Source organism: Gobius niger, assembly GCF_951799975.1.
Source record: "Gobius niger genome assembly, chromosome: 22".
NCBI classification, from domain to species: domain Eukaryota; kingdom Metazoa; phylum Chordata; class Actinopteri; order Gobiiformes; family Gobiidae; genus Gobius; species Gobius niger.
In genome coordinates, this window is record NC_136873.1 from 20,320,433 (window position 1) to 20,334,076 (window position 13,644).

At 49.1% G+C, this 13,644-nt stretch overlaps 1 protein-coding gene across 1 annotated transcript in view; it reads left to right on the forward strand.

Moving 5' to 3' along the window:
* Window positions 1–2,478, forward strand: part of dph5 (diphthamide biosynthesis 5) — a 68,687-nt gene extending 66,209 nt beyond the window's left edge. The window contains exon 7 of the mRNA XM_079580977.1: window positions 2,218–2,478. Coding sequence (XP_079437103.1) covers window positions 2,218–2,450 — 233 coding nt within the window. The 3' untranslated portion in view covers window positions 2,451–2,478. The remainder of the gene's footprint in view (window positions 1–2,217) is intronic.
* The last annotated feature ends 11,166 nt before the right edge of the window (window positions 2,479–13,644 follow it).

Sequence of the window (13,644 nt, forward strand, 5' to 3'; positions counted from 1 at the left end):
TGACAGTGATGTTCTCTCAGGTATGACAGTGATGTTCTCTCCGGTATGACAGTGATGTTCTCTCAGGTATGACAGTGATGTTCTCTCAGGTATGACAGTGATGAGGGTATGACAGTGATGTTCTCTCAGGTATGACAGTGATGTTCTCTCAGGTATGACAGTGATGTTCTCTCAGGTGTGACAGTGATGTTCTCTCAGGTATGACAGTGATGTTCTCTCAGGTATGACAGTGATGTTCTCTCAGGTATGACAGTGATGTTCTCTCAGGTATGACAGTGATGTTCTCTCAGGTATGACAGTGATGTTCTCTCAGGTATGACAGTGATGTTCTCTCAGGTGTGACAGTGATGTTCTCTCAGGTATGACAGTGATGTTCTCTCAGGTATGACAGTGATGTTCTCTCAGGTATGACAGTGATGTTCTCTCAGGTGTGACAGTGATGTTCTCTCAGGTATGACAGTGTTGTTCTCTCAGGTATGACAGTGATGTTCTCTCAGGTATGACAGTGATGTTCTCTCAGGTATGACAGTGATGTTCTCTCAGGTATGACAGTGATGTTCTCTCAGGTATGACAGTGATGTTCTCTCAGGTATGACAGTGATGTTCTCTCAGGTATGACAGTGATGTTCTCTCAGGTATGACAGTGATGTTCTCTCAGGTATGACAGTGATGTTCTCTCAGGTATGACAGTGATGAGGGTATGACAGTGATGTTCTCTCAGGTATGACAGTGATGTTCTCTCAGGTATGACAGTGATGTTCAGGTATGACAGTGATGTTCTCTCAGGTATGACAGTGATGTTCTCTCAGGTATGACAGTGATGTTCTCTCAGGTATGACAGTGATGTTCTCTCAGGTGTGACAGTGATGTTCTCTCAGGTATGACAGTGATGAGGGTATGACAGTGATGTTCTCTCAGGTATGACAGTGATGTTCTCTCAGGTATGACAGTGATGTTCTCTCAGGTATGACAGTGATGTTCTCTCAGGTGTGACAGTGATGTTCTCTCAGGTATGACAGTGATGAGGGTGTGACAGTGATGTTCTCTCAGGTATGACAGTGATGTTCTCTCAGGTATGACAGTGATGTTCTCTCAGGTATGACAGTGATGTTCTCTCAGGTGTGACAGTGATGTTCTCTCAGGTATGACAGTGATGTTCTCTCAGGTATGACAGTGATGTTCTCTCAGGTATGACAGTGATGTTCTCTCAGGTATGACAGTGATGTTCTCTCAGGTATGACAGTGATGTTCTCTCAGGTATGACAGTGATGTTCTCTCAGGTGTGACAGTGATGTTCTCTCAGGTATGACAGTGATGAGGGTATGACAGTGATGTTCTCTCAGGTATGACAGTGATGTTCTCTCAGGTATGACAGTGATGTTCTCTCAGGTGTGACAGTGATGTTCTCTCAGGTATGACAGTGATGAGGGTATGACAGTGATGTTCTCTCAGGTGTGACAGTGATGTTCTCTCAGGTATGACAGTGATGTTCTCTCAGGTATGACAGTGATGAGGGTGTGACAGTGATGTTCTCTCAGGTGTGACAGTGATGTTCTCTCAGGTATGACAGTGATGTTCTCTCAGGTATGACAGTGATGTTCTCTCAGGTATGACAGTGATGTTCTCTCAGGTGTGACAGTGATGTTCTCTCAGGTATGACAGTGATGTTCTCTCAGGTATGACAGTGATGAGGGTATGACAGTGATGTTCTCTCAGGTGTGACAGTGATGTTCTCTCAGGTATGACAGTGATGTTCTCTCAGGTATGACAGTGATGAGGGTATGACAGTGATGTTCTCTCAGGTATGACAGTGATGTTCTCTCAGGTATGACAGTGATGAGGGTATGACAGTGATGTTCTCTCAGGTATGACAGTGATGTTCTCTCAGGTATGACAGTGATGTTCTCTCAGGTATGACAGTGATGTTCTCTCAGGTATGACAGTGATGTTCTCTCAGGTATGACAGTGATGTTCTCTCAGGTATGACAGTGATGTTCAGGTATGACAGTGATGTTCTCTCAGGTATGACAGTGATGTTCTCTCAGGTATGACAGTGATGTTCTCTCAGGTATGACAGTGATGTTCTCTCAGGTATGACAGTGATGTTCTCTCAGGTATGACAGTGATGTTCTCTCAGGTATGACAGTGATGAGGGTATGACAGTGATGTTCTCTCAGGTGTGACAGTGATGAGGGTATGACAGTGATGTTCTCTCAGGTATGACGGAGGAGACGGTGTGTGTGGGCGTGGCCAGGCTTGGCTCTGACGACCAGATGATTTGCGCGGCTCCTCTGCGTGAGCTGGCGTCATGTGACCTGGGCGAGCCGCTCCATTCGTTGGTGGTCACCGGGAGGCTCCACCCTCTGGAGCTGGACATGCTGAAGATGAACGCTCAGGAGGGGGCGCTAGAGGGCGTGAAGATGCTGGACAGCTCCACCTTTACCTCATGAAACCAGCAGGACTTAAATGGACTATTCCTTTTTCAATAAATTAAGAGAATACTCAATGTTTTTTCTACATAGTTTTGTTTATTAGAGAAACAGAAACACAAAAACAGTACTCTGCAGCATTTAAAAAAGTTTAAAGCAACAACATTGGGAATAAAAGGACCGTCTTAAATGAGACAAATGACTTAAAATCACTTGAATTAAGGTTTTTTATGTTGAATTTGAGTCGGTTTGAACTAATCTAAGATGAGATAAAAATGCTAATGCAAACAGAAATCCCACTTGAAACAAATTAACTTTTATATTTTAAAAATATTTATTTTTCACTTAAAAGGATACAAAATAATTTGAATTAAGAGAAATTGTACTTGTTCCATTAAAATGGTCATTCTTTTTCCAGTGAAGAGTCTTCATAGCTTTGGTTTGAAGAGGATTACCGGTTAATCAATTCTTTATATTGCATGTAATTCAGCTCCCACGGCGGGTCGCGGGCCACATATAGGCCTCATAGAACATTTTTCCAATAAATTAATAATAATAAGCCCTAACTTAACTGTAGCTTCATTAATAGAAACGGCTTCTACTTAAATTGCACTTTACAAGCCTGTGTCACAAGTTCCTGAAAGGACTACATAGTAGTCATTATTCATTCACTCCACACTCCATGGTGGTAAGCTGTTATTGAAGCCACAGCCGCCCTCGGGCAGACCACGTGGCTATATAATGTGTTGTTCATATGCTGAGCTCTTAATATGTCAGTGCCCTCTGCTGGACACGTGTGGAACTCTTTCCTTTTCTTTAAAAATTCATAACTTCAGGAAGACGTCACGTGGGGAAACTGTGCATATAGTCCATTAGAATATTGTGCAAAAGTTCATTTATCTCTGTAGCACAATTTAAAATGTGAAACTAATATATGATACAGGCTCAAAGCATGCAAAGTGACACATGTCAAGCCTTGTTATGATTTTGCTGATTGTGGCTCACAGCTCGTAAAAAACACAAATTCAAAATCTCATAAGATTAGAACATTGTGAAAAAGGACGATATAATCGGCTCAAAGCTGATGAATCCAAAACACCTGCAAAGGGTCCCTGAGACTTGAAATGGTCTCTCAGTCTGGTTCAGACTGCTGACCTGACAGTTGTGCAGAAAACCATCATTGACCAAAGCCTCAAAAGGTCACAGCAAAAGAAGTTGATGTTCTCGAAGTGCTGGTTCAGAGCACATTCATAGAGAGTTAAGTGGAAGGAAAAAGTGTGGAAAGACAAGCCGCAGGGACATACCAAATTCTGCCTGTGAGATAAACCAATGCAATAAAAATACTAGGTCGGGCCTATTCAATATGCGTCCCGGGGCCAAACTATAAAAGCTGACCCTCGTCTCAGTTTCCGTAAAACTATATATAGCCTATATTTCGGCATTATCCGCGCCACATTCCGTTGGACGGACTGACTGCATCGTGTTTTGGGGGTTTTGCTCGGGTTATTCTCTTCGCGGCCCGCGGCAGATGCAGCGACTTTAAGGCAAGAGGACCTCAGTTCAGTTGTGGATGTTTGTAAAGTGGACGATGAAGCTGATGGTGCAGCACTCGTGTTCAACCGCTCAACATGCTAAACCTCGCTAAATAACTAACACAGGAATCATTCATCTCCCCTGACTTCAAAGAGTAATACATGATATAATTACTTAAACCATACCAAAGATTTGAGTGTATTTTTGAAAACGTGTAAATTGGATGAATCCCTCAAGTTCACAGGCCGCTTCTTCCACAGTTTTTAGCAGCAGACTTGTTCTAGGTCGATTTATCACCACGTCCTCACTGTGAGCACGCCGTGTGGAATAAGAGCGTGTCTGCTTCACATATTTAATGTTTACAAATAGTTCAAATCGGTTTGCCAGTCAAAATTATTTTCTTTAGACATAATAATAAATTATAATGTAATTTATTTTGGAGCAATGGCCAGTTTAAGGTAGAATCTTCTGGACACTGATGGAGTGTGGACACCTGATCACCAGACGGGCGGAGCCTGGAGCCTTGCTATGTTAGTTTTATTTGCAGCGGACCATAAAACGGAGCAATATTCCAGATGTGAGAACACAAAAGACCGAACTACTAGTTTTTTAAGTTAAAGTTATGTAATATATGAGCACATTCTGACCACAGCTGTAGCTCTACCTATTTTACTGATCACATGATCCACGTGAGGCGACCATGACAGATGGTGATCCACTGTGACTCCCAGAAGTTTCATCTATAGCACTTGTTCCAACGTGGAGCTCTCAGTTCTCAGTATTAGCAGAGTATTACTATTTAGTTTGTGTTTACTCCCAATAAGCTACATCTAGTTTTGGAGACATTTAGAATCAGGTTGTTTTTTGTCTGGACTGAACAGCGGCTCAGGTGTTTGGTCAGCCCTTATTTATGTCTCTGGTCAGCCCAGCTGAGAGGAGCACTGGCTGAGCAGGAGGTAGTCCTGTTGTGTGAGATGTTGTTTTGAGGTTCAGTTGGTCCTCACATGAACTCGCTCATTCTGTATTAAGCCTTAGTCCTGATATGACATGTTTTTGCCCTGGCTTAATCCTGGTTTAGCTCTGAGTAGTCCTAGTTTATTATGTTAGACCCAATATTATGTTTAGACCCAATTCTATTCTATTCAAGCTGTGATGATAATGACATTTTTATTCATTTATCCCAAAAATATGAATATGTTTGGTGGTGGGAGGCTCACCCCTGACCGGCCCAGTGGCCAATGACAAACCACAAATCTCCCCCAGTGAAAAAAGTAATGCAAGAGCCCTGCTGTGCAGCACCTCTGACTGTGAAAGAGGATTTTCTCAAATGAATATAATAATAAGTCATGTTTCAGCACTCGTGTTCATCTCTTTGATCAGGCCTCCTTTGAATAAGTGGATCAAATATGTCAAGAAATGGGTTTCTCTTAGACGTATACTGCCGACCACATGCCTGCCCAGAGTTGTATTATTAGATACAGACGGCAATGCGACATACAACATCTTTTAGCTGTTTCTGGCAGACCATAAACATACACTGCTCACAAAAACTTAGGGCACACTCAAAAAACACATCCTAGATGTCAGTCAATTCGATTTTCCGGATCCATCCATCCATCCATCCATCCATTTTCTTCCGCTTTATCCGGGGCCGGGTCACGGGGGCAGCAGTCTCAGCAGAGATGCCCAAACTTCCCGATCCACACACACCTCCTCCAGCTGTTCTGGGGGGACCCCGAGGCGACACCAGGCCAGCTCGGAGACATAGTCCCACCAGCGTGTCCTGGGTCTTCCACGAGGCCTTGTCCCACTAGGACATACCTGGAACACCTCCCGCGGGAGGCGACCAGGAGGCATCCGGAACAGATGCCCTAGCCACCTCAGCTGGCTCCTTTCGACGTGAAGGAGCAGCGACTCTACTCCGAGCTCCTCCCGGGTAACTGAGCTTCTCACCCGATCTCGGAGGGTGCGCCCAGCCACCCTGCGAAGGAAACTCATTTCGGCCGCTTGTATTCGCGATCTTGTCCTTTCGGTCATTACCCAAATCTCATGACCATAGGTGAGGGTGGGAACGTAGATCGATCGGTAAATCGAGAGCTTTGCCCCCCGACTCAGCTCCCTCTTCACCACGACAGACCGATACAGCGACCGCATCACTGCTGACGCTGCACCGATCCGTCTGTCGATCTCACGCTCCATCCGTCCCTCACTCGTGAACAAGACCCCGAGATACTTGAACTCCTCCACTTGAGGCAAGGACTCCCCACCGACCTGAAGAGGGGAAGCCACCTTTTTCCGGTGGAGAACCATGGCCTCAGATTTGGAGGTGCTGATCCTCATCCCGGCCACTGCACACTCGGCTGCAAACCGCCCCAGAGCGTGCTGGAGGTCCTGGTTCGTTGAAGCCATCAGAACAACATCGTCCGCAAACAGCAGAGATGAGACTCTGAGGCTCCCAAACCGGACACCCTCCGGCCCCTGGCTGCGCCTAGAAATTCTGTCCATAAAAGTAATGAACAGAACCGGTGACAAAGGGCAGCCCTGGCGGAGACCAACACGCACCGGGAACAGGTCTGACTTACTGCCGGCAATGCGAACCAAGCTCCTGCTGCGGTCATACAGGGAACGGACAGCCCTTAGCAGAGGGCCCCGGACCCCATACTCCCGGAGCACCCCCCACACGGCACCATGAGGGCCCCGGACCCCATACTCCCGGAGCACCCCCCACAGGGCACCACGAGGGACACGGTCGAACGCCTTCTCCAGGTCCACAAAACACATGTGGACTGGTTGGGCGAACTCCCATGAACCCTCAAGCACCCGACGGAGGGTATAGAGCTGGTCCAGTGTGCCACGACCAGGACGAAAACCGCATTGTTCCTCCTGGATCCAAGGTTCAACTATCGGCCGGATCCTCCTCTCCAGCACCCTGGAGTAGACCTTACCGGGGAGGCTAAGGAGGGTGATTCCTCTGTAATTGGAACACACCCTCCGGTCCCCCTTCTTAAAGAGAGGGACCACCACCCCGGTCTGCCAATCCAGAGGCACTGTCCCCGACCGCCACGCGATGTTGCAGAGACGTGTCAGCCAAGACAGTCCTACAACATCCAGAGACTTAAGGTACTCAGGGCGAATCTCATCCACCCCCGGAGCCTTGCCACCGAGGAGCTTTCTCACCACCTCGGTGACTTCAGCCCCGGTGATGGGCGAGCCCACCTCCGAGTCCCCAGCCTCTGCTTCCTCATTGGAAGACGTGACGACGGGATTGAGGAGGTCCTCGAAGTACTCCTTCCACCGCCCGACGACATCCCCAGTCGAGGTCAGCAGCCCCCCACCCGCACTGTAAACAGTGTTGGTGAAGCACTGCTTCCCCCTCCTGAGGCGCCGGATGGTTTGCCAGAATCTCTTCGAGGCCGACCGATAGTCTTCCTCCATGGCTTCTCCGAACTCCTCCCAGACCCGAGTTTTTGCCTCTGCGACCGCCCGAGCCGCAGCACGCTTGGCCTGCCGGTACCTCTCAGCTGCCTCAGGAGTCCCACAAGCCAACAAGGCCAGGTAGGACTCCTTCTTCAGCTTGACGGCATCCCTTACTTCCGGGCGCCACCACCGGGTTCGGGGATTGCCGCCGCGACAGGCACCAGAGACCTTACGGCCACAACTACGAGCAGCCGCATCGACAATGGAGGAGGAGAACAGAGTCCACTCGGACTCCATGTCTCCAACCTCCCTCGGAATCTGGGTGAAGCTCTTCCGGAGGTGGGAGCTGAAGACCCCACTGACAGAGGGATCCGCCAGACGTTCCCAGCAGACCCTCACAACACGCTTGGGCCTGCCAGGTCTGACCGGCTTCCTCCCCTGCCAGCGGATCCAGCTCACCACCAGGTGGTGATCGGTTGACAGCTCAGCCCCTCTCTTCACCCGAGTGTCCGAGACACGCGGCCGGAGGTCAGACGACACAACTACAAAGTCGATCATCGACCTCCTGCCTAGGGTGTCCTGGTGCCACGTGCACTTATGGACACCCTTGTGCTCGAACATGGTGTTCGTTATGGACAAACCGTGACTAGCACAGAAGTCCAATAACAGAACACCACTCGGGTTCAGATCGGGGAGGCCGTTCCTCCCAATCACTCCCTCCCAGGTCTCACTGTCGTTACCCACGTGGGCGTTGAAGTCCCCCAGTAGAACAATGGAGTCCCCAGTCGGAGCACCATCAAGTACCCCTCCCAGGGACTCCAAGACGGCCGGGTACTCTGCACCGATGTTGGGCCCGTAGGCCGAGACAACGGTGAGAGACCTGTCCCCGACCCGAAGGCGTAGGGACGCGACCCTCTCGTCCACCGGGGTGAACTCCAACACGTGGCGGCTGAGCTGGGGGGATATGAGCAAACCCACCCCAGCCCGCCGCCTCTCCCCGCGGGCAACTCCAGAAAAATGGAGAGTCCAGCCTCTCTCCAGGAGTTGGGATCCGGAACCCAAGCTGTGCGTGGAGGTGAGCCCGACTATATCTAGCCGGTATCTCTCAACCTCCCGCACAAGCTCAGGCTCCTTCCCCCCCAGCGAGGTGACGTTCCATGTCCCGAACGCCAGAAGCTGCGCATGTGGACCAGGTCGTCGAGGCACCCGGCCTCGACTGCAACCCAGTCCTCTCTGCACCCGACCCCTACGGATCCCTCTGCGGGTGGTGAGTCCACAGGAGGGCGGGCCCACGCCGTCTCTTCGGGCTGTACCCGGCCGGGCCCCGTGGGCAAAGGCCCGGCCACCAGGCGCTCGATTTCGAGCCCCAACCCCAGGCCTGGCTCCAGGGTGGGGCCCCGGCTGCGCCATGCCGGGCGGCGTCACGGTCCTTGTTCTTTCATTTCATTTCGATTTTCCGGATGGAAATCTTTATTCATAGCGTAGGGCAATGTGTTGAGAACAAAATAACATAAGAATGATAAATGGAAATCAAATTCTCAGCCCCTGGAGGTCTGGATCCAAAATTATAGTCAAAATCAAAGTGGCAAATCAGGTCACTGGTTGATCCATATTCTGTAGAAATTCCTCCAAACGAGTCTGTATCATCCTCAGTCGTGTGTGTGGCCTCCACGTGCCTGAATGCACTCCCTACAACGCCTGGGCATGCTCCTGATGAGACCACGGATGTCCTCCTGAGGGATCTCCTCCCAGACCTGGATTAGAGCATCAGTCAGCTCCTGGACAGTCTGTGGTGCGACGTGGCGTTGATGGATGGACCGAGACATGATGTCCCAGATGTGCTCTATTGGATTTAAGTCTGGGGAACGGGCAGGCCAGTCCAGAACATCAAAACCTTCATCATGCAGGACCTGCTGACACACTCTTGCCTCATGTGGCCTGGCATTATCAGGCATCAGAAGGAACCCAGGGCCCACAGCACCAGCATATGGTCTTACAATAGGTCTGAGGATCTCATCCCGGTCCCCAATGCCAGTCAGGGAACCTCTGGCTCGCACATGGAGGGCTGTGTGGCCCTCCAATGAAATGCCTCCCCAGACCATCACTGACCCACCACCAAACCGGTCATGCTGGATGATGTTGCAGCAGCAGAACGTTCTCCAGGGCGTCTCCAGACTCTGTCACGTCTGTCACATGTGCTCAGGGTGAACCTGCTCTCATCCGTGAAGAGCACAGGGCACCATTGGCCAATCTGCCAATCGCTGTGTTCTCGGGCAAATGCCAATCGGGCTGCACGGTGTTGGGCAGTAAGCACCGGCCCAACGCCCTCATACCCCCCTCATACCCCCCTCATACCCCCCTCATACCCCCTCATACCCTCCTCATACCCCCCTCATACCGCCCTCATACCACCCTCATACCCCCCTCATACCCCCCTCATACCCCCCTCATACCACCCTCATACCCCCCTCATACCGCCCTCATACCCCCCTCATACCCCCCTCATACCCCCCTCATACCCCCCTCATACCCCCCTCATGGAGTCGGTTTCTGACCGTTTGAGGACCAACATGCACATTTGTGGCCCTCTGGAGGTCATTTTGTAGGGCTCGGGCAGTGCTTCTCCTGTTCCTCCGTGCACACATGAGCAGATAGCGGTCCTGCTGCTGGGTTGTTGACCTCGGTCGCCCCCCCCAGGTCTCCTGGTGTACCTGCCTGTCTCCTGGTATCTCCTCAATGCTCTGGACACTGCGCTGGGAGACACAGCAAACCTTCTTGCCACAGCATGAATGGACGTGCCATTTTGGATGAGCATCACTCCCTGAGCAGCTTCTGTGGGTTGTAGATGCTCCTCATGATACCTCTAGTGGTGAGAACACTGGACAAATGCAAAAGTGTTCCAAAAATACGGTCCAAAGGATGAAGACAGGGAAATGGTCTGTGGTTCCTCTTTTGGAGTGATCTTGCTAATTGCCTCTCGTTTCCACCTGTGTCTGTTTAATTTCCACAACACCAAGTGAAACTGATTCACAATAAGCGTGGCTTCCTCACTGGACAGTCTGATATCCCAGAAATTTGACTGACTTGGAGTTACATTGTGTTTTTTGAGTGTGCCCTAAGTTTTTGTGAGCAGTGTATTTATCACATGCAAATAAAGTCAAGTCAAAATTGGATCCTTATGGGTGTTTTTCACAGCAGATTGTCCAGTAGAAGTGAAACACCGACACAGGTTTTAATGCTTTTGAAAATATGACTTATTTAGAAGGATAACATTGGTTGCATAATTATCATTTTACTTTAGTTAACAGCCATTTTAATTAAGAAATGTTTTGTAGAAAGTTATTTTTATTTGAATTTTGAAGCTGCTGACAGGACAGGACATAGTGTCCGAATGTCCACCCTGTCCCTGACCCCTCATTGAGACTGTATAGTCACTGATTCTGTTTGTGTTTCGGACAAGAAGCCACTGTTTTCTCCTCGCTGAGTGACGTCACACGTGGCTGCAGAAACTTTTAAAAAAATCAGAATTAATTTATTATTACAATTGTTTATTTTATGAAGGTTGACAGTCTAGGCACTTTTACAGACATTTTATTTGACATTTAAAATTAAAACTATCATCACCAAAAAAAAACACATCAGCCCAGTGTTAGAAAGGCATGCAGAAAGTAGGTCAGCACGCCAGCAGAATGAGTGACTACGTCTACGTAAAGATGGCCAAACTCCGGAAATAATAAAGCCCGACCAAACTCAAGGTCAGTGTTAACATTAGCAACTTTTCATCGTCATCGTCTCTATTCAAGTGGTTTATTGGTGAGAAGTACGTCGTATTGTTTAGTTCAAAGACCTGTCTCTGTTCTCCTCTGACTCTCGCAGTGCATTGTGGTCTATATTGACCTGTGTAGTGACCACCGCTGCTCACTTTTTTTTTGCCTCTGGACATTCGGACACCCCTACAGAATGGCCTGACCACTGTATAGGGAGTAGTGTGGACATTCGGACACAGCCAAAGATTCAGGTAAAGCAGTCATTTCCCATTGACTTCACATGGTCGGCACGGCAACAGTTTGAAATTATTTGCCTTCATCTATGTCACTTCCTGTCGGTGTCCAATAAGGAAGTGAATCTATAAACATCAGAAAACCTAAAGAAAGCTGAGTACAATCTTTAGCAAAACCTTAAATATAAGTGTCTTATAACTGTTTTAGTAAAAATTGTGTTTAATGTGTCATATGCTGTAGCCTTAGAGCAGAACATGACCATATATGGGCAATTCCAGAGATTCTATTGGCACCAGCCCTCCAGCTGAACGTAACCTATTTTGACCATTTAAAGATATAAGTACGGAATGCACCTTGTAACCAAGCAACAGTGGGCCGTGTTCTGTTGACATGTAGAGTTCTATCAGGACAGACCCTCATTAGCATATGGACCTTCTTCCAAGGCACATTCACCCAGGATCACTCAAACCGTTCGCAAAGGCACTTTTGACCAGACCGAGAGTTTGACAATTCACTCTGTTTCTTACAAACAAACTTCTGTTCAAGTAGGAACTATGGAGAAAATCTTTGACGCATTGTTTGAGGCCAAGCGTGGCCTACGACAGGAGAGAGAGGTCCACCTAGCAGAATCTCTCCAGGACAGAGAGATGCAATGGGCAGAGGAGAGGCGTGTCCTACAAGAGCGGGAGATACAGTCAACACAGACCCTCCAGGACAGAGAGATGCAATGGGCAGAAGAGAGGCGTGTCCTACAAGAGAGGGAGATGCAGTCGGCACAGACCCTCCAGGACAGAGAGATGCAATGGGCAGAAGAGAGGCGTGTCCTACAAGAGAGGGAGATGCAGTCGACACAGACCCTCCAGGACAGAGAGATGCAATGGGCAGAAGAGAGGCGTGTCCTACAAGAGAGGGAGATGCAGTCGGCACAGACCCTCCAGGACAGAGAGATGCAATGGGCAGAAGAGAGGCGTGTCCTACAAGAGAGGGAGATGCAGTCAGTACAGACCCTCCAGGACAGAGAGATGCAATGGACAGAGGAGAGGCGTGTCCTACAAGAGAAGGAGATATTGTCGGCACAGACCCTCCAGGACAGAGAGATGCAATGGGGAGAAGAGAGGCGTGTCCTACAAGAGAGGGAGATGCAGTCAGTACAGACCCTCCAGGACAGAGAGATGCAATGGGCAGAGGAGAGGCGTGTCCTACAAGAGAGGGAGAAGCAGTCAGTACAGACCCTCCAGGACAGAGAGATGCAATGGGCAGAAGAGAGGCGTGTCCTACAAGAGAGGGAGATGCAGTCAGTACAGACCCTCCAGGACAGAGAGATGCAATGGGCAGAAGAGAGGCGTGTCCTACAAGAGAGGGAGATACAGTCGGTACAGACCCTCCAGGACAGAGAGATGCAGTCGGTACAGACCCTCCAGGACAGAGAGATGCAATGGGCAGAAGAGAGGCGTGTCCTACAAGAGAGGGAGATGCAGTCGACACAGAAATTTGAAGAACAGAAAAAGGCCACTCACGAGAAGCAACTAGAGTTTGCCAGAGCTGCTGAGGAGTGGAGCTCCAGGGAGCAGCTCTTGTTGCAACTGCTGAAAAAGAAGAGAAGTACTGAGCTTTTATTCAATATCGATGAAAGCTCCAGCGGTTTAATCCCTGAGCCTAAAATCACACGGGTGACCGGGGAGGATCAGATAGAGGTGACCCAGATTGAACTGGGTATGCCTGCAGAAAGTGTCCAGTCTGGCGACAACTTCTACCACTGTATTGTGACGGTCCAGGTGGAGAATTCCTCTCAAAAGGGTCTGAATGATCCTTCTGAGACCATGGGGAATATAAAAGAACCACAGCAGCCCCTTGAAGAACAGTCTACACCTCCCAACAGTAACAAAACAAAGAATATGATAACAGAGCAGGAAAAGCCAGCGGCTGAAGTAACAGATGTGGTCCAGGATACACAGGAGCATCCAGTAGAGAATCAGGACACAAATAAAGACGTTCAAGTTAAGGTTGACAACACGGCACTTCTCCAGATTGAGGACATGGTCATCTCCAGTGCCACAGCAGTGGACAGTGCTTCAGAGACTCAAGCAGACGTCCCCCATGTACAAGACACTACCACTGAGGGCCAAGGTGTTTTAATCATGGAGGTTCAGGTTCAGAGGGAAGCTACAGAAACCAGTTTAGCGGAGCCCAAGGGAAAAATACCAGAACCAAAGAGAAAAAGGAGAAAAAGGCAGGCAAACAAGCAAGCTGGTGCAGTAATGGAT